This window comes from Oncorhynchus gorbuscha, linkage group LG14 (assembly GCF_021184085.1).
Source record: "Oncorhynchus gorbuscha isolate QuinsamMale2020 ecotype Even-year linkage group LG14, OgorEven_v1.0, whole genome shotgun sequence".
NCBI lineage: Eukaryota > Metazoa > Chordata > Actinopteri > Salmoniformes > Salmonidae > Oncorhynchus > Oncorhynchus gorbuscha.
The window spans coordinates 61,357,867-61,382,921 of record NC_060186.1 but is presented as its reverse complement, the minus strand read 5'-3'; the positions used below and the strand labels follow the sequence as shown (position 1 = coordinate 61,382,921).

Sequence of the window (25,055 nt, the reverse complement as noted above, 5' to 3'; positions counted from 1 at the left end):
CTATCTCTCTCTCTCCCTCTTCCCTCCCCCTACTCCCCTCTGTCCTGCTGCCTAACCTCTCTCTCCTCCCCCTATCCTCTCTCTCTCCCTCTTCCCTCCCCCTACTCCCCTCTGTCCTGCTGCCTAACCTCTCTCTCCTCCCCCTATCCTCTCTCTCCCTCTTCCCTCCCCCTACTCCCCTCTGTCCTGCTGCCTAACCTCTCTCTCCTCCCCCTATCCTCTCTCTCTCCCTCTTCCCTCCCCCTACTCCCCTCTGTCCTGCTGCCTAACCTCTCTCTCCTCCCCCTATCCTCTCTCTCTCCCTCTTCCCTCCCCCTACTCCCCTCTGTCCTGCTGCCTAACCTCTCTCTCCTCCCCCTATCCTCTCTCTCCCTCTTCCCTCCCCCTACTCCCCTCTGTCCTGCTGCCTAACCTCTCTCTCCTCCCCCTATCCTCTCTCTCTCCCTCTTCCCTCCCCCTACTCCCCTCTGTCCTGCTGCCTAACCTCTCTCTCCTCCCCCTATCCTCTCTCTCCCTCTTCCCTCCCCCTACTCCCCTCTGTCCTGCTGCCTAACCTCTCTCTCCTCCCCCTATCCTCTCTCTCCCTCTTCCCTCCCCCTACTCCCCTCTGTCCTGCTGCCTAACCTCTCTCTCCTCCCCCTATCCTCTCTCTCCCTCTTCCCTCCCCCTACTCCCCTCTGTCCTGCTGCCTAACCTTTCTCTCCTCCCCCTATCCTCTCTCTCCCTCTTCCCTCCCCCTACTCCCCTCTCTCCTCCCCCTATCCTCTCTCTCTCCCTCTTCCCTCCCCCTACTCCCCTCTCTCCTCCCCCTATCCTCTCTCTCCCTCTTCCCTCCCCCTACTCCCCTCTCTCCTCCCCCTATCCTCTCTCTCTCCCTCTTCCCTCCCCCTACTCCCCTCTCTCCTCCCCCTATCCTCTCTCTCTCCCTCTGCCCTCTCTCCACTCCCCTCTGTCCTGCTGCCTAACCTCTCTCTCCTTCTCTCCACCCCCTGCTCCCATCGGTCCTCCCCCTTAACCTCTCTCTCCTCCCCCTAACCTCTCTCTCTCCCTCTGCCCTCTCTCCACTCCCCTCTGTCCTGCTGCCTAACCTCTCTCTCCTCCCCCTATCCTCTCTCTCCTTCTCTCCACCCCCTGCTCCCATCGGTCCTCCCCCTTAACCTCTCTCTCCTCCCCCTAACCTCTCTCTCTCTCTCTGCCCTCTCTCCACTCCCCTCTGTCCTGCTGCCTAACCTCTCTCTCCTCCCCCTATCCTCTCTCTCCCTCTTCCCTCCCCCTACTCCCCTCTGTCCTGCTGCCTAACCTCTCTCTCCTCCCCCTATCCTCTCTCTCCCTCTTCCCTCCCCCTACTCCCCTCTGTCCTGCTGCCTAACCTCTCTCTCCTCCCCCTATCCTCTCTCTCCCTCTTCCCTCCCCCTACTCCCCTCTGTCCTGCTGCCTAACCTCTCTCTCCTCCCCCTATCCTCTCTCTCCCTCTTCCCTCCCCCTACTCCCCTCTGTCCTGCTGCCTAACCTCTCTCTCCTCCCCCTATCCTCTCTCTCCCTCTTCCCTCCCCCTACTCCCCTCTGTCCTGCTGCCTAACCTCTCTCTCCTCCCCCTATCCTCTCTCTCCCTCTTCCCTCCCCCTACTCCCCTCTGTCCTGCTGCCTAACCTCTCTCTCCTCCCCCTATCCTCTCTCTCTCCCTCTTCCCTCCCCCTACTCCCCTCTGTCCTGCTGCCTAACCTCTCTCTCCTCCCCCTATCCTCTCTCTCCCTCTTCCCTCCCCCTACTCCCCTCTGTCCTGCTGCCTAACCTCTCTCTCCTCCCCCTATCCTCTCTCTCCCTCTTCCCTCCCCCTACTCCCCTCTGTCCTGCTGCCTAACCTCTCTCTCCTCCCCCTATCCTCTCTCTCTCCCTCTTCCCTCCCCCTACTCCCCTCTGTCCTGCTGCCTAACCTCTCTCTCCTCCCCCTATCCTCTCTCTCCCTCTTCCCTCCCCTACTCCCCTCTGTCCTGCTGCCTAACCTCTCTCTCCCCCCTATCCTCTCTCTCCCTCTTCCCTCCCCCTACTCCCTCTGTCCTGCTGCCTAACCTCTCTCTCCTCCCCCTATCCTCTCTCTCCCTCTTCCCTCCCCCTACTCCCCTCTGTCCTGCTGCCTAACCTCTCTCTCCTCCCCCTATCCTCTCTCTCCCTCTTCCCTCCCCTACTCCCCTCTGTCCTGCTGCCTAACCTCTCTCTCCTCCCCCTATCCTCTCTCTCCCTCTTCCCTCCCCCTACTCCCCTCTCTCCTGCCCCCTACCTCCCCCTCTCCCCTCTCTCCTCCCCCTTATCCTCTCTCTCCCTCTTCCCTCCCCCTACTCCCCTCTCTCCTCCCCCTATCCTCTCTCTCTCCCTCTTCCCTCCCCCTACTCCCCTCTCTCCTCCCCCTATCTCTCTCTCTCCCTCTGCCCCTCTCCACTCCCCTCTGTCCTGCTGCCTAACCTCTCTCTCCTTCTCTCCACCCCCTGCTCCCATCGGTCCTCCCCCTTAACCTCTCTCTCCTCCCCCTAACCTCCTCTCTCCCTCTGCCCTCTCTCCACTCCCCTCTGTCCTGCTGCCTAACCTCTCTCTCCTCCCCCTATCCTCTCTCTCCTTCTCTCCACCCCCTGCTCCCATCGGTCCTCCCCCTTAACCTCTCTCTCCTCCCCCTAACCTCTCTCTCTCCCTCTGCCCTCTCTCCACTCCCCTCTGTCCTGCTGCCTAACCTCTCTCTCCTCCCCCTATCCTCTCTCTCCCTCTTCCCTCCCCCTACTCCCCTCTGTCCTGCTGCCTCTCTCCTCCCCCTATCCTCTCTCTCCCTCTTCCCTCCCCCTACTCCCCTCTGTCCTGCTGCCTAACCTCTCTCTCCTCCCCCTATCCTCTCTCTCCCTCTTCCCTCCCCCTACTCCCCTCTGTCCTGCTGCCTAACCTCTCTCCTCCCCCTATCCTCTCTCTCTCCCTCTTCCCTCCCCCTACTCCCCTCTGTCCTGCTGCCTAACCTCTCTCTCCTCCCCCTATCCTCTCTCTCCCTCTTCCCTCCCCCTACTCCCCTCTGTCCTGCTGCCTAACCTCTCTCTCCTCCCCCTATCTCTCTCTCTCCCTCTTCCCTCCCCCTACTCCCCTCTGTCCTGCTGCCTAACCTCTCTCTCCTCCCCCTATCCTCTCTCTCTCCCTCTTCCTCCCCCTACTCCCCTCTGTCCTGCTGCCTAACCTCTCTCTCCTCCCCCTATCCTCTCTCTCCCTCTTCCCTCCCCCTACTCCCCTCTGTCATGCTGCCTAACCTCTCTCTCCTCCCCCTATCCTCTCTCTCTCCCTCTTCCCTCCCCCTACTCCCCTCTGTCCTGCTGCCTAACCCTCTCTCCTCCCCCTATCCCTCTCTCCCTCTTCCCTCCCCCTACTCCCCTCTGTCCTGCTGCCTAACCTCTCTCTCCTCCCCCTATCCTCTCTCTCCCTCTTCCCTCCCCCTACTCCCCTCTGTCCTGCTGCCTAACCTCTCTCTCCTCCCCCTATCCTCTCTCTCTCCCTCTTCCCTCCCCCTACTCCCCTCTCTCCTCCCCCTATCCTCTCTCTCTCCCTCTTCCCTCCCCCTACTCCCCTCTGTCCTGCTGCCTAACATCTCTCCCTTTCTCTTCCCCCTATCCTCTCTCTCCTTCTCTCCACCCCCTGCTCCCATCGGTCCTCCCCCTTAACCTCTCTCTCCTCCCCCTAACCTCTCTCTCTCCCTCTGCCCTCTCTCCACTCCCCTCTGTCCTGCTGCCTAACCTCTCTCTCCCTCTTCCCTCCCCCTACTCCCCTCTGTCCTGCTGCCTATCCTCTCTCTCCCTCTTCCCTCCCCCTACTCCCCTCTGTCCTGCTGCCTAACCTCTCTCTCCTCCCCCTATCCTCTCTCTCCCTCTTCCCTCCCCCTACTCCCCTCTGTCCTGCTGCCTAACCTCTCTCTCCTCCCCCTATCCTCTCTCTCTCCCTCTTCCCTCCCCCTACTCCCCTCTGTCCTGCTGCCTAACCTCTCTCTCCTCCCCCTATCCCTCTCTCTCCCTCTTCCCTCCCCCTACTCCCCTCTGTCCTGCTGCCTAACCTCTCTCTCCTCCCCCTATCCTCTCTCTCCCTCTTCCCTCCCCCTACTCCCCTCTGTCCTGCTGCCTAACCTCTCTCTCCTCCCCCTATCCTCTCTCTCCCTCTTCCCTCCCCCTACTCCCCTCTCTCCTCCCCCTATCCTCTCTCTCTCCCTCTTCCCTCCCCCTACTCCCCTCTGTCCTGCTGCCTAACATCTCTCCCTTTCTCTTCCCCCTATCCTCTCTCTCCTTCTCTCCACCCCCTGCTCCCATCGGTCCTCCCCCTTAACCTCTCTCTCCTCCCCCTAACCTCTCTCTCTCCCTCTGCCCTCTCTCCACTCCCCTCTGTCTTGCTGCCTAACCTCTCTCTCCTCCCCCTAACTTATCCCTCTCCCTCTGCCCTCCCCCTACTCTCACTTCCCCCTATTCCCCTCTGTCCTGCTGCCTAATCTCCTCTCTCTCTCTCTCTCTCTCTCTCTCTCTCTCTCTCTCTCTCTCTCTCTCTCTCTCTCTCTCTCTCTCTCTCTCTCTCTCTCTCTCTCTCTCTCTCTCTCTCTCTCTCTCTCTCAATTCAATTGACTTTATTGATATGGCTAGTTCTTACATTGTCAAAGTATACATATCGAAAAAATAAATAAATGGTGGGACCAACAGCAATAATAATAGTAGTAGTGGACATGGTATTACCATTAACAACAACTACAACAACAATATTAATCAGAATAACAATCCATTAAAGCAATGGTAGTAGACCAGTGTCAACCTGACTGAGAAGACACATGACCTGGTAGTAGACCAGTGTCAACCTGACTGAGAAGACACATGACCTGGTAGTAGACCAGTGTCAACCTGACTGAGAAGACACATGACCTGGTCGTAGACCAGTATCAACCTGACTGAGAAGACACATGACCTGGTCGTAGACCAGTGTCAACCTGACTGAGAAGACACATGACCTGGTAGTAGACCAGTGTCAACCTGACTGAGAAGACACATGACCTGGTAGTAGACCAGTGTCAACCTGACTGAGAAGACACATGACCTGGTAGTAGACCAGTGTCAACCTGACTGAGAAGACACATGACCTGGTCGTAGACCAGTGTCAACCTTACTGAGAAGACACATGACCTGGTAGTAGACCAGTGTCAACCTGACTGAGAAGACACATGACCTGGTAGTAGACCAGTGTCAACCTGACTGAGAAGACACATGACCTGGTAGTAGACCAGTGTCAACCTGACTGAGAAGACACATGACCTGGTCGTAGACCAGTGTCAACCTGACTGAGAAGACACATGACCTGGTAGTAGACCAGTGTCAACCTGACTGAGAAGACACATGACCTGGTAGTAGACCAGTGTCAATCTGACTGAGAAGACACATGACCTGGTAGTAGACCAGTGTCAACCTGACTGAGAAGACACATGACCTGGTAGTAGACCAGTGTCAACCTGACTGAGAAGACACATGACCTGGTAGTAGACCAGTGTCAAACTGACTGAGAAGACACATGACCTGGTAGTAGACCAGTGTCAATCTGACTGAGAAGACACATGACCTGGTAGTAGACCAGTGTCAACCTGACTGAGAAGACACATGACCTGGTAGTAGACCAGTGTCAACCTGACTGAGAAGACACATGACCTGGTAGTAGACCAGTGTCAACCTGACTGAGAAGACACATGACCTGGTAGTAGACCAGTGTCAATCTGACTGAGAAGACACATGACCTGGTAGTAGACCAGTGTCAACCTGACTGAGAAGACACATGACCTGGTCGTAGACCAGTGTCAACCTGACTGAGAAGACACATGACCTGGTAGTAGACCAGTGTCAACCTGACTGAGAAGACACATGACCTGGTCGTAGACCAGTGTCAACCTGACTGAGAAGACACATGACCTGGTAGTAGACCAGTGTCAACCTGACTGAGAAGACACATGACCTGGTCGTAGACCAGTGTCAACCTGACTGAGAAGACACATGACCTGGTAGTAGACCAGTCTCAACCTGACTGAGAAGACACATGACCTGGTAGTGGACCAGTGTCAACATGACTGAGAAGACACATGACCTGGTAGTAGACCAGTCTCAACCTGACTGAGAAGACACATGACCTGGTAGTGGACCAGTGTCAACATGACTGAGAAGACACATGACCTGGTAGTAGACCAGTGTCAACCTGACTGAGAAGACACATGACCTGGTAGTAGACCAGTCTCAACCTGACTGAGAAGACACATGACCTGGTAGTGGACCAGTGTCAACATGACTGAGAAGACACATGACGTGGTATGAAAGACAAAACAAAACAAGATGGGAAATATTATTGACATTACTTTGCACTTTTCACTGGCTGTCCCTCAGGTTGTGGCAGGAGGACACATATTTGGCTGCCAAAACTGCACATTTTGGCTTTTATACCTAATAAATATTTGATTTTTATGGTAGTTTCAAATTCTTTGTATTGAATTATAATTTTGGGAAAGAAATATTCGCTTAGGTCTGAGTATTTGTCACAGTGTAATAGGAAATGCAGCTCTGTCTCTACCTCTCCCCTGGAGCAGAGTGAGCACAGCCTGTCCTCTCTGGGCAGCCAGGTTTGTCTGTGACGACCGGTCTCTATAGCCCGACTGCTCACTGAGTCTGTACCTAGTCAAAGTTTTCCTCAGTTTTCTATCAGTCATAGTGGTCAGATAGTCTGCCACCATGTACTGTCTGTTTAGAGCCAAATAACATTGAAGTTTACTTTGATTTTTTGTGGTGTCTTTCCAATAGGTGATATATTTAAATTTTTGTGTTGTGATGATTTGGTTGGGTCAGATTTTCTGAGTGCTGTCCTGAGGCTCTATGGGGTTGGTTTGGGTTGGTGAACTGAGCCTCAGAACCAGCTGGCTGAGGGGACTCTTCTCTTGTTTCATCTCTTGACATTGTAGAGCTGTGTGATGGAATGTTTTGGGGTCACTTGTTTTTAGATGGTTGTAAAATTTGATGGCTCTTTTTTCTATTCAACTGAGGAGGGGGTGTTGGCCCAATTCTGCTCTACATGCGTTATTTGGAGTTTTTCTTTGCACTTGCAATACAGTCTTGCAAAACTCTGCATGCAGTATTTCGATTGGATGTTTGTCCCATTTGGTAAATTCACTATTAGAGATTGGGCCCCATACTTCACTGCCATATAGAGCAATTGGTTCTATAACTGATTGAACATTTTTGAGCCAGATTCTAATTGGAATTTCTATTTTGATGTTCCTTTTAATAGCATAGAATGCTCTTCTTGCTTTGTCTCTCAGCACATTCACAGCCATGTGAAATCTACCTGTGTTGCTGATATTTAGTCCTAGATATGTGTAGTTTTTGGTGTGTTCTAATAGAACTGTGTCCAAATAGAATTTATATTTGTCATCCTTATTTACGGACCTTTTTTGGAATATCATCGTTTTTTAGGTTAACGGTCAGAGCCCAGGTCCGACAGAACCTGTAAATACGATCTAGCACCAGGTCATCTGCGTACAGCAGACACTTGATTTCAGTGTTGTGTGGGGTGATACCAGGTGCTGCCGATTCTTCTAATGTTTTTGCCAATTCATTAATGTAGATGTTAAATAATGTTGGACTTATTGGGCAGCCCTGTTTCACTCCCCGTCCCTGAGAGAAGTCTGTTTGCTTGTTGCCAATTTTAACTGCACATTTGTTTTTAGTGTACATTGATTTAATAAAATCATGTTTTCCCTCCAATACCACTTTCTATTAGTTTATAAAAAATACCTTCGTGCCAAATTGAATCAAATGCTTTCCTGAAATCTACAAAACATGAGTAGATTTAGCCTTTGTTTTGGTTTACTTGTTTATCAATTAGAGTGTGGAGGGTGTAATGTGATTGGTGTGATCAATCCCTGGTTCCAAATATCGGGATAAATACCTGCAGTGAGGATAATGTTGAAGAGTTTGAGTATAGCCAATTTGAATTTGTGGTCTGTATATTTGATAATTTCATTTAAAATACCATCAGCACCACAGGCCTTTTTGGGTTGGAGAATGCATAGTTTTTCCAATAATTCTTCTTCTGTAATTGGGAATCCACAGGATTCTGATAGTCTTTGACTGCTGATTCAAGGATTTGTCATTTTTCTTGTATATCTTGTTGTTCTTGGCTCCTTGTTATATTGCTGTAAAGGTTTGCAAAGTGATTTCTCCACATATCCCCATTTTGGAGAGCCAATTCCTCATGATGAGGTTTGTTTAATTTATTCCAATTCTCCCAGAAGTGGTTTGATTCTATGGATTCCTCAATTCCATCCATCTGATTTCTAATGTGCTGTTCCTTTTTGTTCTTAGGGTGTGTTTGTATTGTTTCAGTGTTTCCCCATATTGATGGTGTATATTTTTGTTGTCTGGTTCTGTGTTTTTGATTAGATATATTTCTCAATGACTTTCTTAGATTTTTGCAATCATTATCAAACCATTTTTTATTATCTGTTATTTCTGGTTTGCTCTTATGCTTCTTTAGATTAGCCAAGGAGGTTAATTTGTCAAATATAAAGTTTATGTTCCAAACAGCCACATTTACACCTTCATTGCTGTAGGAGAATGTTAATGCTAAAAAGTTGTCCAGGAGAGATTGTATTTTTTGGCTACTAATTGCTTTTTGGTAGATGTCTGTACTGTTTGCACTCCATCTATAGGCCTGTTTAGTACCATGTCATTTATTGGGCCGTGATGCTTAATGGTTGGGTTCTGCTCTTCTCAGATACACTGTGATTTTACTGTGGTCTGAGAGAGGTGTTAGTGGGCTGACTGTGAAGGCTCTGAGAGAGGTGTTAGTGGGCTGACTGTGAAGGCTCTGAGAGAGGTGTTAGTGGGCTGACTGTGAAGGCTCTGAGAGAGGTGTTAGTGGGCTGACTGAAGGCTCTGAGGTGTTAGTGGACTGACTGTGAAGGCTCTGAGAGAGGTGTTAGTGGGCTGACTGTGAAGGCTCTGAGAGAGGTGTTAGTGGGCTGACTGTGAAGGCTCTGAGAGAGGTGTTAGTGGGCTGACTGTGAAGGCTCTGAGAGAGGTGTTAGTGGGCTGACTGTGAAGGCTCCGAGTGAGGTGTTAGTGGGCTGACTGTGAAAGCTCTGAGAGAGGTGTTAGTGGGCTGACTGTGAATGCTCTGAGAGAGGTGTTAGTGGGCTGACTGTGAAGGCTATGAGAGAGGTGTTAGTGGGCTGACTGTGAAGGCTCTGAGGTGTTAGTGGGCTGACTGTGAAGGCTCTGAGAGAGGTGTTAGTGGGCTGACTGTGAAGGCTCTGAGAGAGGTGTTAGTGGGCTGACTGTGAAGGCTCTGAGAGACTGGGTTTAGGTCGGTGAGGAAGTAGTCTACAGTGCTGCTGCCAAGGGATGAGCTGTAGGTGTACCTACTAAAAGAGTCCCCTCTCAGCCTACCATTGACTATGTACAGACCCAGTGTTCCACAGAGCTTCACGAGCTGTACTATGTTTTTGTTTTTCACTTTGTCATAGTTGTTTCTGTGGGGGTATGTGGGGAGGGAAAGGTTGTTGCTTCCCGGTAGGTGTTTATCCCATGACTGTTAATAGTGTCTTGTTCTTCTGCTGTTCTAGCATTCAGTTCTCCACAGACCAGTACGTTGCCTTGGGCCTAAAAGTGACTAATTTCCCCCTCTAGAATGGACAAACTCTCTTCATTGAAGTAGGGTGACTCTGAGGGGGGAATGTATGTGGCACAGAGGAAGACGTTTTTGTCTGTGAAGACAGCCTCCTTGTTGATTTTAACCAGATAAAGAATGATCCTGTTTTGATCAATTGAATGAATTAGTTCAGATTTATACCATATTAGCATTCCCCCTGAGTCTCTGCCCTGTCCTAAGTCTCTGCCCTGTCCTGAGTCTCTGCCCTGTCCTGAGTCTCTGCCCTGTCCTGAGTCTCTGCCCTGTCCTGAGTCTCTGCCCTGTCCTGAGTCTCTGCCCTGTCCTGAGTCTCTGCCCTGTCCTGAGTCTCTGCCCTGTCCTGAGTCTCTGCCCTGTCCTGAGTCTCTGCCCTGTCCTGAGTCTCTGCCCTGTCCTGAGTCTCTGCCCTGTCCTGAGTCTCTGCCCTGTCCTGAGTCTCTGCCCTGTCCTGAGTCTCTGCCCTGTCCTGAGTCTCTGCCCTGTCCTGAGTCTCTGCCCTGTCCTGAGTCTCTGCCCTGTCCTGAGTCTCTGCCCTGTCCTGAGTCTCTGCCCTGTCCTGAGTCTCTGCCCTGTCCTGAGTCTCTGCCCTGTCCTGAGTCTCTGCCCTGTCCTGAGTCTCCTGCCCTGTCCTGAGTCTCTGCCCTGTTTGATTCCTTTTAATTTAGTGGATGGTATGATTATCTCCCTATAACCTAGTGGACAGCCAGTGGAAACATCACCTCTGCACCTTGTTTCCTGTAGTACTACAATATCAACATCATCAATTTCTTTCAGGAAGTCTGGGTTTCTGCTCTTTAGTCCAAAAGCAGAGGACTTCAAACCTTGTCAATTCCAACATGCCACGTAAAAAGATTTCAGAACTTTTTAAAATTTTCTTTACCTTCAAAATGAGACAAACACTCACAATCCAACAAGAACTATTCAAACAGGATTTTTCAATTAAAGTAAACTCTTATTATGCAAATGTGATTTGTTTATCATTTAAGCTAGAATTTGTGTCATGCCACTTGGGTGGGTGTAGTGTGAGGATGGTGGAGTTCTTGTGCTCATCTTACCATGACCCTCAGCCTATCACATGTGAGCATCCATGACCCTCGGCCTATCACATGTGAGCATCCATGACCCTCAGCCTATCACATGTGAGCATCCATGACCCTCAGCCTATCACATGTGAGCATAGTAGACTCAGCATTTGTTTAATGTCACTCATTTGGTTGGTGGGGCTGGGCCAGTTGCACCTCTCACAGCCTGTGCGTAGCTCTGCCTGCTGGGCTGTGGCTCCTCCAAGTGGGGGTCTGCGGTGGGGGGTGGGAGGCCCCGTCTGGGTGGCTCTGAAGCTGGGCAGGTGTGGTCTGTGCTCGTGGCTGAGGGTTCCAGGGTGCTGGTCTGGGGTGTTGTCTCGGTGATCTTGGTGGGGTGGAGTTTGCTCCGCTGTTCCTGGCTGGAGAGGTCGGACTGCAGTTTAAAGCGACGTCCTTGAGAGTCTTAGCAATGATGGGGACTGTCTCCCTGTACAGGTGAACATGGTCATACAGACAGTCCAGATCGAGAGTGGGATGGTGGGCCAGGTGTACCTCCCCCTAACCTCTCTCAGCCTTTCAGTCTGGCTCTGTCTTGTTAACCATGTTTATTCAAAAAACGACCAACGATACTGTCTACCTCTACTGTCGGTTTATTCTGTGTGTCTAAGAGCAGTATGGTCACGCTATGGACTACTGACACTAACTACTACTAATGTGTGTGATAGCTGGGTGAGACAACCACTTATAGTAAGATGAAGGCATGAATTGTAAGTCGCTCTGGATAAAAGTGTCTGCTAAATGACTAAAATGTAAGTGTGTGTAGTGCTAAGAGCAGTAAGGAGGAGACGGTGGTCCAGAGGAAGACAGCGGCCAGCGCCCCCCCAACCCCCAGTGAGGAACAGATCTCCAGCAGCTCAGAGGACGACTCCGAGGACGACCGCGACGATGACGGATCAGTGTCCCAACGCTCCACCCCCGTCAAACTACTGACCGAGTCTGGGGAGAGCGTCCGCACTCAGGAGGTATGGGATGGGAAACGCGCTGACACAAACACAGGTAGCCAGCTGAGAAGGTGTTAACTAAATGTGAAGATTTCAACTATCGAGATTGAAAACTCATTCTGTGTCAATATAAAAAAAGATTTTCAGTGTCAGGTGGAGCTCTCTTGTTTCTCCTCACATGTACAGAACATAATGAGGTTTCTCTTGGTTTCTCTCTTGCTAACTGGCCCTCTCTCATTCCCTCTCCTTCCCATTTCTGTCTCTCTAGCCAACATTTGTCTCCCTCTCTCACTCACGGAGTTGACCTATCGGTGTTATGTGTTATTGTTTGAGAACATTAATTTCTCCCCTATCCATTGAGATTTTCACAATGGTCGCATAATCATTCAGATAATGAATCCATAACATGGCATACAAATGATATGTAATCAAAAGCGTATTCATCACAACACAGTTTGAGTTCTTATAGTTTGATTGAACTCCCCAGGACACGGATAGTTTTGGATGGTTTGGTTTGATGGTTTGGCTTTTTAGACAGCAGAGCAAAATGTAGAAGACTAACATACCACCACAGCTGATATTGTGTTCTATCATCAACGTTATCCACAGTCACCAGTCTAATACATTGTATCATAAAGATTATACTAGAGTGAATCAAATACATGAGACTGATCTATTTTCATGTGCACACACACTTCACAACAAAAAACCGGGGGCTCTCATCTCTCGCTTGTGACTCGAGGTCTCTCTCTGTGTTTCCATGACAACTGGACTGGTTGAATATTCTCCTTAGTAAGCAAGTGAGAGAGCAGAGGGGAGACGATGGGAGTTTGAATTTGAATAGGATGACCTGGAAGCGGAGCTGGGCTTTAGCCCTTTGATGCCAGCCTCAGTCAGAATACATTGTGTGGTTGTGTCCCAAATGGCACCCTATTCCATATATAATGCACTAATTTGGACCAGAGCCCTATGGGCCTTTTCAACAGTAGTGCACTACAAAGGCAATAGTATGCCATTTGGGACACAGACATGCTGTTGGACTGGTACCCAGGTGGTAGTACCACTGTCTATTAAGAGTGGTACCATCAGCTGGACCTCATGTGAGTGCTACCATAATAGGGGTATTTAGATTGGCAGCAAGATGTGAGTAGATTCCATTGGAGCTCATTCAGGTCAGGAAATGAACTGGGGAAGATGGGGAGCATATTGAAGATGAGGAGGAATTACCAACTCATGAATTGTATAGAACTGGCCTTCCTGATGAAGTAGATGACTTGGATGTAATGAATTAATGGCTCACAGTACTTTTCCCTGTGAGAGAGACAACACAACGAGTTCTCTCCTTCTCTATCCATTCTACCATCCTTTAGGTCAGTTGGTTTGGAAAGGCCTCTTCCCCTGAGTCCATATCATATCTGATATCTCTGTTTGTCAATCATAGACTGGGTAGATCTATGGTAGTTTTGTCTCGACTTATCTCTCAATGTCCAGTTACTGAACCTTACTCGAACGGTCATTCCCACCTTCTGTCCATCTCCTGCCCCCCTCCCTCCCTCAGGTGGTTGCCTCCTGTATGTTTTATGATGACAGCTAGGGTTTCAATTCTACTCTGCCGTAAAATGAAATACAACAAAAGCATACATGAATAGATGGATGGACCGAGATGAAAAGAGAAATTAGGCCACTAGAAAAGAGACAGAGTAATCGACAGCCAAGCCCAGTGACGTACACCGGGACACATAAAAATGTCACGCTTTGCTTCAAAATCCCAATTGTACTCCATCTGTTGCTATAACGAGACTATTGTGTGCCACATTTGTTGTCAGCGGCGATGGTAACCCAGATGCTGTTTGGGGTCTCTTTGACCGACTAGACCCTCGTTGTGTGAAGAAGCAGCGAGGTCGGTGGTGGTGAATCAAGCTTTTGTTTTTGTGTGCCGCCAGGCAGCCACACAACATGGCTTCCGGTGCCAGCTGGGGGCTTGTGGGTAATTTCTTCCTCTGTTTACATTCTTGAGTAAAGTGTTCAGGTTAAGGGCCATCGCATACTCTCTAAACAGAGTATGCACAAGGCTAAGCTCTCTCCTCTCCCCGTCTGCACGTGATGAGAGATGGAGAAAGGCCAGGATCCATGGAGACAGCAGGGTAGAGAGACGAAGACAGAGCGAAAGAAAGAGATTACCCTCCTCCGCTGTCCCCTTTTATTTTACTTAACATCTTTATTCACATGCCTTTAGATTTCAATTATATGTTAATTCACATGCCTTTAGATTTCAAATAATATGTTAATTCACATGCCTTTAGATTTCAATTATATGTTAATTCACATGCCTTTAGATTTCAATTATATGTTAATTCACATGCCTTTAGATTTCAATTATATGTTAATTCACATGCCTTTAGATTTCAATTATATGTTAATTCACATGCCTTTAGATTTCAATTATATGTTAATTCACATGCCTTTAGATTTCAATTATATGTTAATTCACATGCCTTTAGATTTCAATTATATGTTAATTCACATGCCTTTAGATTTCAATTATATGTTAATTCACATGCCTTTAGATTTCAATTATATGTTAATTCACATGCCTTTAGATTTCAATTATATGTTAATTCACATGCCTTTAGATTTCAATTATATGTTTATTCACATGCCTTTAGATTTCAATTATATGTTAATTCACATGCCTTTAGATTTCAATTATATGTTAATTCACATGCCTTTAGATTTCAATTATATGTTAATTCACATGCTTTTAGATGTCAATTATGTTAATTCAAATGCTTTTAGATGTCCACACACCTTTGTTAATTCAAATGCTTTTAGATGTCCACACACCTTTGTTAATTCACATGCTTTTAGATGTCCACACACCTTTGTTAATTCACATGCCTTTAGATTTCAATTATATGTTAATTCACATGCCTTTAGATTTCAATTATATGTTAATTCACATGCTTTTAGATGTCAATTATGTTAATTCAAATGCTTTTAGATGTCCACACACCTTTGTTAATTCACATGCTTTTAGATGTCCACACACCTTTATATTAATTCACATGCGTTTAGATGTCCATACACCTTTATGTTAATTCACATGCGTTTAGATGTCCACACACCTTTATATTAATTCACATGCGTTTAGATGTCCATACACTTTTATGTTAATTCACATGCGTTTAGATGTCCACACACCTTTGTTAATTCACATGCGTTTAGATGTCCACACACCTTTGTTAATTCACATGCGTTTAGATGTCCACACACCTTTATATTAATTCACATGCGTTTAGATGTCCATACACCTTTGTTAATTCACATGCTTTTAGATGTCCACACACCTTTGTTAATTCACATGCGTTTAGATGTCCACACACCTTTGTTAATTCACATGCATTTAGATGTCCACACACCTTTATGTTAATTCACATGCATTTAGATGTCCATACACCTTTGTTAATTCACATGCTTTTAGATGTCTATACACCTTTATGTTAATTCACATGCTTTTACATGTCCATACACCTTTGTTAATTCACATGCCTTTAGATTTCAATTATATGTTTATTCACATGCCTTTAGATTTCAATTATATGTTAATTCACATGCCTTTAGATTTCAATTATATGTTAATTCACATGCCTTTAGATTTCAATTATATGTTAATTCACATGCTTTTAGATGTCAATTATGTTAATTCAAATGCTTTTAGATGTCCACACACCTTTGTTAATTCAAATGCTTTTAGATGTCCACACACCTTTGTTAATTCACATGCTTTTAGATGTCCACACACCTTTGTTAATTCACATGCCTTTAGATTTCAATTATATGTTAATTCACATGCCTTTAGATTTCAATTATATGTTAATTCACATGCTTTTAGATGTCAATTATGTTAATTCAAATGCTTTTAGATGTCCACACACCTTTGTTAATTCACATGCTTTTAGATGTCCACACACCTTTATATTAATTCACATGCGTTTAGATGTCCATACACCTTTATGTTAATTCACATGCGTTTAGATGTCCACACACCTTTATATTAATTCACATGCGTTTAGATGTCCATACACTTTTATGTTAATTCACATGCGTTTAGATGTCCACACACCTTTGTTAATTCACATGCGTTTAGATGTCCACACACCTTTGTTAATTCACATGCGTTTAGATGTCCACACACCTTTATATTAATTCACATGCGTTTAGATGTCCATACACCTTTGTTAATTCACATGCTTTTAGATGTCCACACACCTTTGTTAATTCACATGCGTTTAGATGTCCACACACCTTTGTTAATTCACATGCATTTAGATGTCCACACACCTTTATGTTAATTCACATGCATTTAGATGTCCATACACCTTTGTTAATTCACATGCTTTTAGATGTCTATACACCTTTATGTTAATTCACATGCTTTTACATGTCCATACACCTTTGTTAATTCACATGCTTTTAGATGTCCATACACCTTTATGTTAATTCACATGCTTTTAGATGTCCATACACCTTTATGTTAATTCACATTCTTTTAGATGTCCATACACCTTTGTTAATTCACATGCTTTTAGATATCCATACACCTTTGTTAATTCACATGCTTTTAGATGTCCATACACCTTTATGTTAATTCACATGCTTTTGGATGTCCATACACCTTTATGTTAATTTACATGCTTTTAGATGTCCATACACCTTTATGTTAATTCACATGCGTTTAGATGTCCACCCACCTTTGTTAATTCACATGCTTTTAGATGTCCATACACCTTTGTTAATTCACATGCATTTAGATGTCCATACACCTTTCTTAATTCACATGCTTTTAGATGTCCATACACCTTTGTTAATTCACATGCTTTTAGATGTCCACGCACCTTTGTTAATTCACATGCGTTTAGATGTCCACACACCTTTATGTTAATTCACATGCGTTTAGATGTCTATACACCTTTATGTTAATTCACATGCTTTTACATGTCCATACACCTTTGTTAATTCACATGCTTTTAGATATCCATACACCTTTGTTAATTCACATGCATTTAGATGTCCCTACACCTTTGTTAATTCACATGCGTTTAGATGTCCACGCACCTTTGTTAATTCACATGCGTTTAGATGTCCACACACCTTTATGTTAATTCACATGCGTTTAGATGTCCATACACCTTTATGTTAATTCACATGCGTTTAGATGTCCACACACCTTTGTTAATTCACATGCATTTAGATGTCCATACACCTTTATGTTAATTCACATGCGTTTAGATGTCCACACACCTTTGTTAATTCACATGCATTTAGATGTCCATACACCTTTGTTTATTCACATGCTTTTAGATGTCCATACACCTTTGTTAATTCACATGCTTTTAGATGTCCATACACCTTTATGTTAATTCACATGCTTTTAGATGTCCATACACCTTTATGTTAAATCACATGCTTTTAGATGTCAATACACCTTTGTTAATTCACATGCTTTTAGATATCCATACACCTTTGTTAATTCACATGCTTTTAGATGTCCATACACCTTTATGTTAATTCACATGCTTTTAGATGTCCATACACCTTTGTTAATTCACATGCTTTTAGATGTCCATACACCTTTATGTTAATTCACATGCTTTTAGATGTCCATACACCTTTATGTTAATTCACATGCGTTTAGATGTCCACACACCTTTATATTAATTCACATGCGTTTAGATGTCCATACACTTTTATGTTAATTCACATGCGTTTAGATGTCCACACACCTTTGTTAATTCAAATGCTTTTAGATGTCCACACACCTTTGTTAATTCACATGCTTTTAGATGTCCACACACCTTTGTTAATTCACATGCCTTTAGATTTCAATTATATGTTAATTCACATGCCTTTAGATTTCAATTATATGTTAATTCACATGCTTTTAGATGTCAATTATGTTAATTCAAATGCTTTTAGATGTCCACACACCTTTGTTAATTCACATGCTTTTAGATGTCCACACACCTTTATATTAATTCACATGCGTTTAGATGTCCATACACCTTTATGTTAATTCACATGCGTTTAGATGTCCACACACCTTTATATTAATTCACATGCGTTTAGATGTCCATACACTTTTATGTTAATTCACATGCGTTTAGATGTCCACACACCTTTGTTAATTCACATGCGTTTAGATGTCCACACACCTTTGTTAATTCACATGCGTTTAGATGTCCACACACCTTTATATTAATTCACATGCGTTTAGATGTCCATACACCTTTGTTAATTCACATGCTTTTAGATGTCCACACACCTTTGTTAATTCACATGCGTTTAGATGTCCACACACCTTTGTTAATTCACATGCATTTAGATGTCCACACACCTTTATGTTAATTCACATGCATTTAGATGTCCATACACCTTTGTTAATTCACATGCTTTTAGATGTCTATACACCTTTATGTTAATTCACATGCTTTTACATGTCCATACACCTTTGTTAATTCACATGCTTTTAGATGTCCATACACCTTTATGTTAATTCACATGCTTTTAGATGTCCATACACCTTTATGTTAATTCACATTCTTTTAGATGTCCATACACCTTTGTTAATTCACATGCTTTTAGATATCCATACACCTTTGTTAATTCACATGCTTTTAGATGTCCATACACCTTTATGTTAATTCACATGCTTTTGGATGTCCATACACCTTTATGTTAATTTACATGCTTTTAGATGTCCATACACCTTTATGTTAATTCACATGCGTTTAGATGTCCACCCACCTTTGTTAATTCACATGCTTTTAGATGTCCATACACCTTTGTTAATTCACATGCATTTAGATGTCCATACACCTTTCTTAATTCACATGCTTTTAGATGTCCATACACCTTTGTTAATTCACATGCTTTTAGATGTCCACGCACCTTTGTTAATTCACATGCGTTTAGATGTCCACACACCTTTATGTTAATTCACATGCGTTTAGATGTCTATACACCTTTATGTTAATTCACATGCTTTTACATGTCCATACACCTTTGTTAATTCACATGCTTTTAGATATCCATACACCTTTGTTAATTCACATGCATTTAGATGTCTACACCTTTGTTAATTCACATGCGTTTAGATGTCCACGCACCTTTGTTAATTCACATGCGTTTAGATGTCCACACACCTTTATGTTAATTCACATGCGTTTAGATGTCCATACACCTTTATGTTAATTCACATGCGTTTAGATGTCCACACACCTTTGTTAATTCACATGCATTTAGATGTCCATACACCTTTATGTTAATTCACATGCGTTTAGATGTCCACACACCTTTGTTAATTCACATGCATTTAGATGTCCATACACCTTTGTTTATTCACATGCTTTTAGATGTCCATACACCTTTGTTAATTCACATGCTTTTAGATGTCCATACACCTTTATGTTAATTCACATGCTTTTAGATGTCCATACACCTTTATGTTAAATCACATGCTTTTAGATGTCAATACACCTTTGTTAATTCACATGCTTTTAGATATCCATACACCTTTGTTAATTCACATGCTTTTAGATGTCCATACACCTTTATGTTAATTCACATGCTTTTAGATGTCCATACACCTTTGTTAATTCACATGCTTTTAGATGTCCATACACCTTTATGTTAATTCACATGCTTTTAGATGTCCATACACCTTTTTTTAATTCACATGCTTTTAGATGTCCATACACCTTTGTTAATTCACATGCTTTTAGATGTCCATACACCTTTATGTTAATTCAAATGCGTTTAGATGTCCACACACCTTTGTTAATTCACATGCATTTAGATGTCCATACACCTTTGTTAATTCACATGCATTTAGATGTCCATACACCTTTGTTAATTCACATGCTTTTAGATGTCCATACACCTTTATGTTAATTCACATGCTTTTAGATGTCCATACACCTTTGTTAATTCACATGCTTTTTGATGTCCATACACCTTTATATTAATTCACATGCTTTTAGATGTCCATACACCTTTATGTTAATTCACATGCTTTTAGATGTCCATACACCTTTGTTAATTCACATGCTTTTAGATGTCCATACACCTTATGTTAATTCACATGCTTTTAGATGTCCATACACCTTTGTTAATTCACATGCTTTTAGATGTCCACACACCTTTGTTAATTCACATGCCTTTAGATTTCAATTATATGTTAATTCACATGCCTTTAGATTTCAATTATATGTTAATTCACATGCCTTTAGATTTCAATTATATGTTAATTCACATGCTTTTAGATGTCAATTATGTTAATTCAAATGCTTTTAGATGTCCACACACCTTTGTTAATTCACATGCTTTTAGATGTCCACACACCTTTGTTAATTCACATGTGTTTGGATGTCCACACACCTTTGTTAATTCACATGCGTTTGGATGTCCACACACCTTTATATTAATTCACATGCGTTTGGATGTCCATACACCTTTATGTTAATTCACATGCGTTTAGATGTCCACACACCTTTATATTAATTCACATGCGTTTAGATGTCCATACACCTTTATGTTAATTCACATGCGTTTAGATGTCCACACACCTTTATATTAATTCACATGCGTTTAGATGTCCATACACTTTTATGTTAATTCACATGCGTTTAGATGTCCACACACCTTTGTTAATTCACATGCGTTTAGATGTCCACACACCTTTATATTAATTCACATGCGTTTAGATGTCCATACACCTTTGTTAATTCACATGCATTTAGATGTCCACACACCTTTGTTAATTCACATGCTTTTAGATGTCCACACACCTTTGTTAATTCACATGCTTTTAGATGTCCACACACCTTTATATTAATTCACATGCGTTTAGATGTCCACACACCTTTGTTAATTCACATGCATTTAGATGTCCATACACCTTTGTTAATTCACATGCGTTTAGATGTCCATACACCTTTGTTAATTCACATGCATTTAGATGTCCATACACCTTTATGTTAATTCACATGCATTTAGATGTCCATACACCTTTGTTAATTCACATGCGTTTAGATGTCCATACACCTTTGTTAATTCACATGCATTTAGATGTCCATACACCTTTATGTTAATTCACATGCGTTTAGATGTCCATACACCTTTGTTAATTCACATGCGTTTAGATGTCCCCACACCTTTGTTAATTCACATGCGTTTAGATGTCCATACACCTTTATGTTAATTCACATGTGTTTAGATGTCCATACACCTTTATGTTAATTCACATGCTTTTAGATGTCCATACATCTTTATGTTAATTCACTTGCGTTTAGATGTCCACACACCTTTGTTAATTCACATGCTTTTAGATGTCCATACACCTTTGTTAATTCACATGCGTTTAGATGTCCACACACCTTTGTTAATTCACATGCTTTTAGATGTCAACACACCTTTGTTAATTCACATGCGTTTAGATGTCCACACACCTTTATATTAATTCACATGCGTTTAGATGTCCACACACCTTTGTTAATTCACATGCTTTTAGATGTCCATACACCTTTGTTAATTCACATGCATTTAGATGTCCATACACCTTTGTTAATTCACATGCTTTTAGATGTCCATACACCTTTGTTAATTCACATGCTTTTAGATGTCCATACACCTTTGTTAATTCACATGCATTTAGATGTCCATACACCTTTGTTAATTCACATGCTTTTAGATGTCCACACACCTTTGTTAATTCACATGCGTTTAGATGTCCACACACCTTTGTTAATTCACATGCATTTAGATGTCCACACACCTTTATGTTAATTCACATGCATTTAGATGTCCATACACCTTTGTTAATTCACATGCTTTTAGATGTCTATACACCTTTATGTTAATTCACATGCTTTTACATGTCCATACACCTTTGTTAATTCACATGCTTTTAGATGTCCATACACCTTTATGTTAATTCACATGCTTTTAGATGTCCATACACCTTTATGTTAATTCACATTCTTTTAGATGTCCATACACCTTTGTTAATTCACATGCTTTTAGATATCCATACACCTTTGTTAATTCACATGCTTTTAGATGTCCATACACCTTTATGTTAATTCACATGCTTTTGGATGTCCATACACCTTTATGTTAATTCACATGCGTTTAGATGTCCACGCACCTTTGTTAATTCACATGCGTTTAGATGTCCACACACCTTTATGTTAATTCACATGCGTTTAGATGTCCATACACCTTTATGTTAATTCACATGCGTTTAGATGTCCACACACCTTTGTTAATTCACATGCGTTTAGATGTCCATACACCTTTGTTAATTCACATGCGTTTAGATGTCCATACACCTTTGTTAATTCACATGCATTTAGATGTCCATACACCTTTGTTAATTCACATGCATTTAGATGTCCATACACCTTTATGTTAATTCACATGCGTTTAGATGTCCACACACCTTTGTTAATTCACATGCATTTAGATGTCCATACACCTTTGTTTATTCACATGCTTTTAGATGTCCATACACCTTTATGTTAATTCACATGCTTTTAGATGTCCATACACCTTTGTTAATTCACATGCTTTTAGATGTCCATACACCTTTATGTTAATTCACATGCTTTTAGATGTCCATACACCTTTATGTTAATTCACATGCTTTTACATGTCCATACACCTTTGTTAATTCACATGCTTTTAGATGTCCATACACCTTTATGTTAATTCACATGCTTTTAGATGTCCATACACCTTTATGTTAATTCACATGCTTTTAGATGTCCATACACCTTTGTTAATTCACATGCTTTTAGATGTCCATACACCTTTATGTTAATTCACATGCGTTTAGATGTCCATACACCTTTATGTTAATTCACATGCTTTTAGATGTCCATACACCTTTTTTTAATTCACATGCTTTTAGATGTCCATACACCTTTATGTTAATTCACATGCGTTTAGATGTCCACACACCTTTATGTTAATTCACATGCGTTTAGATGTCCATACACCTTTGTTAATTCACATGCGTTTAGATGTCCATACACCTTTGTTAATTCACATGCATTTAGATGTCCATACACCTTTGTTAATTCACATGCATTTAGATGTCCATACACCTTTATGTTAATTCACATGCGTTTAGATGTCCACACACCTTTGTTAATTCACATGCATTTAGATGTCCATACACCTTTGTTTATTCACATGCTTTTAGATGTCCATACACCTTTATGTTAATTCACATGCTTTTAGATGTCCATACACCTTTGTTAATTCACATGCTTTTAGATGTCCATACACCTTTATGTTAATTCACATGCTTTTAGATGTCCATACACCTTTATGTTAATTCACATGCTTTTACATGTCCATACACCTTTGTTAATTCACATGCTTTTAGATGTCCATACACCTTTATGTTAATTCACATGCTTTTAGATGTCCATACACCTTTATGTTAATTCACATGCTTTTAGATGTCCATACACCTTTGTTAATTCACATGCTTTTAGATGTCCATACACCTTTATGTTAATTCACATGCGTTTAGATGTCCATACACCTTTATGTTAATTCACATGCTTTTAGATGTCCATACACCTTTTTTTAATTCACATGCTTTTAGATGTCCATACACCTTTGTTAATTCACATGCTTTTAGATGTCCATACACCTTTATGTTAATTCACATGCGTTTGGATGTCCATACACCTTTATGTTAATTCACATGCGTTTAGATGTCCACACACCTTTATATTAATTCACATGCGTTTAGATGTCCATACACCTTTATGTTAATTCACATGCGTTTAGATGTCCACACACCTTTATATTAATTCACATGCGTTTAGATGTCCATACACTTATGTTAATTCACATGCGTTTAGATGTCCACACACCTTTGTTAATTCACATGCGTTTAGATGTCCACACACCTTTATATTAATTCACATGCGTTTAGATGTCCATACACCTTTGTTAATTCACATGCATTTAGATGTCCACACACCTTTGTTAATTCACATGCTTTTAGATGTCCACACACCTTTGTTAATTCACATGCTTTTAGATGTCCACACACCTTTATATTAATTCACATGCGTTTAGATGTCCACACACCTTTGTTAATTCACATGCATTTAGATGTCCATACACCTTTGTTAATTCACATGCGTTTAGATGTTACACCTTTGTTAATTCACATGCATTTAGATGTCCATACACCTTTATGTTAATTCACATGCATTTAGATGTCCATACACCTTTGTTAATTTGCGTTTAGATGTCCATACACCTTTGTTAATTCACATGCATTTAGATGTCCATACACCTTTATGTTAATTCACATGCGTTTAGATGTCCATACACCTTTGTTAATTCACATGCGTTTAGATGTCCCCACACCTTTGTTAATTCACATGCGTTTAGATGTCCATACACCTTTATGTTAATTCACATGTGTTTAGATGTCCATACACCTTTATGTTAATTCACATGCTTTTAGATGTCCATACATCTTTATGTTAATTCACATGCTTTTAGATGTCCACACACCTTTGTTAATTCACATGCTTTTAGATGTCCATACACCTTTGTTAATTCACATGCGTTTAGATGTCCACACACCTTTGTTAATTCACATGCTTTTAGATGTCAACACACCTTTGTTAATTCACATGCGTTTAGATGTCCACACACCTTTATATTAATTCACATGCGTTTAGATGTCCACACACCTTTGTTAATTCACATGCTTTTAGATGTCCATACACCTTTGTTAATTCACATGCATTTAGATGTCCATACACCTTTGTTAATTCACATGCTTTTAGATGTCCATACACCTTTGTTAATTCACATGCTTTTAGATGTCCATACACCTTTGTTAATTCACATGCATTTAGATGTCCATACACCTTTGTTAATTCACATGCTTTTAGATGTCCACACACCTTTGTTAATTCACATGCGTTTAGATGTCCACACACCTTTGTTAATTCACATGCATTTAGATGTCCACACACCTTTATGTTAATTCACATGCATTTAGATGTCCATACACCTTTGTTAATTCACATGCTTTTAGATGTCTATACACCTTTATGTTAATTCACATGCTTTTACATGTCCATACACCTTTGTTAATTCACATGCTTTTAGATGTCCATACACCTTTATGTTAATTCACATGCTTTTAGATGTCCACACACCTTTGTTAATTCACATGCTTTTAGATGTCCATACACCTTTGTTAATTCACATGCATTTA

The 25,055-nt window shown here is 42.6% G+C and overlaps 1 protein-coding gene across 1 annotated transcript in view; it reads left to right on the top strand.

The window, feature by feature from the left end:
- The window catches only part of fig4a (FIG4 phosphoinositide 5-phosphatase a), a 134,858-nt gene that overhangs the window by 91,108 nt on the left and 18,695 nt on the right, over positions 1–25,055 (top strand). Inside the window, exon 21 of the mRNA XM_046298728.1 lies at positions 11,560–11,758. Within this exon, the coding sequence (XP_046154684.1) occupies positions 11,560–11,758 (199 nt within the window). The remainder of the gene's footprint in view (positions 1–11,559; positions 11,759–25,055) is intronic.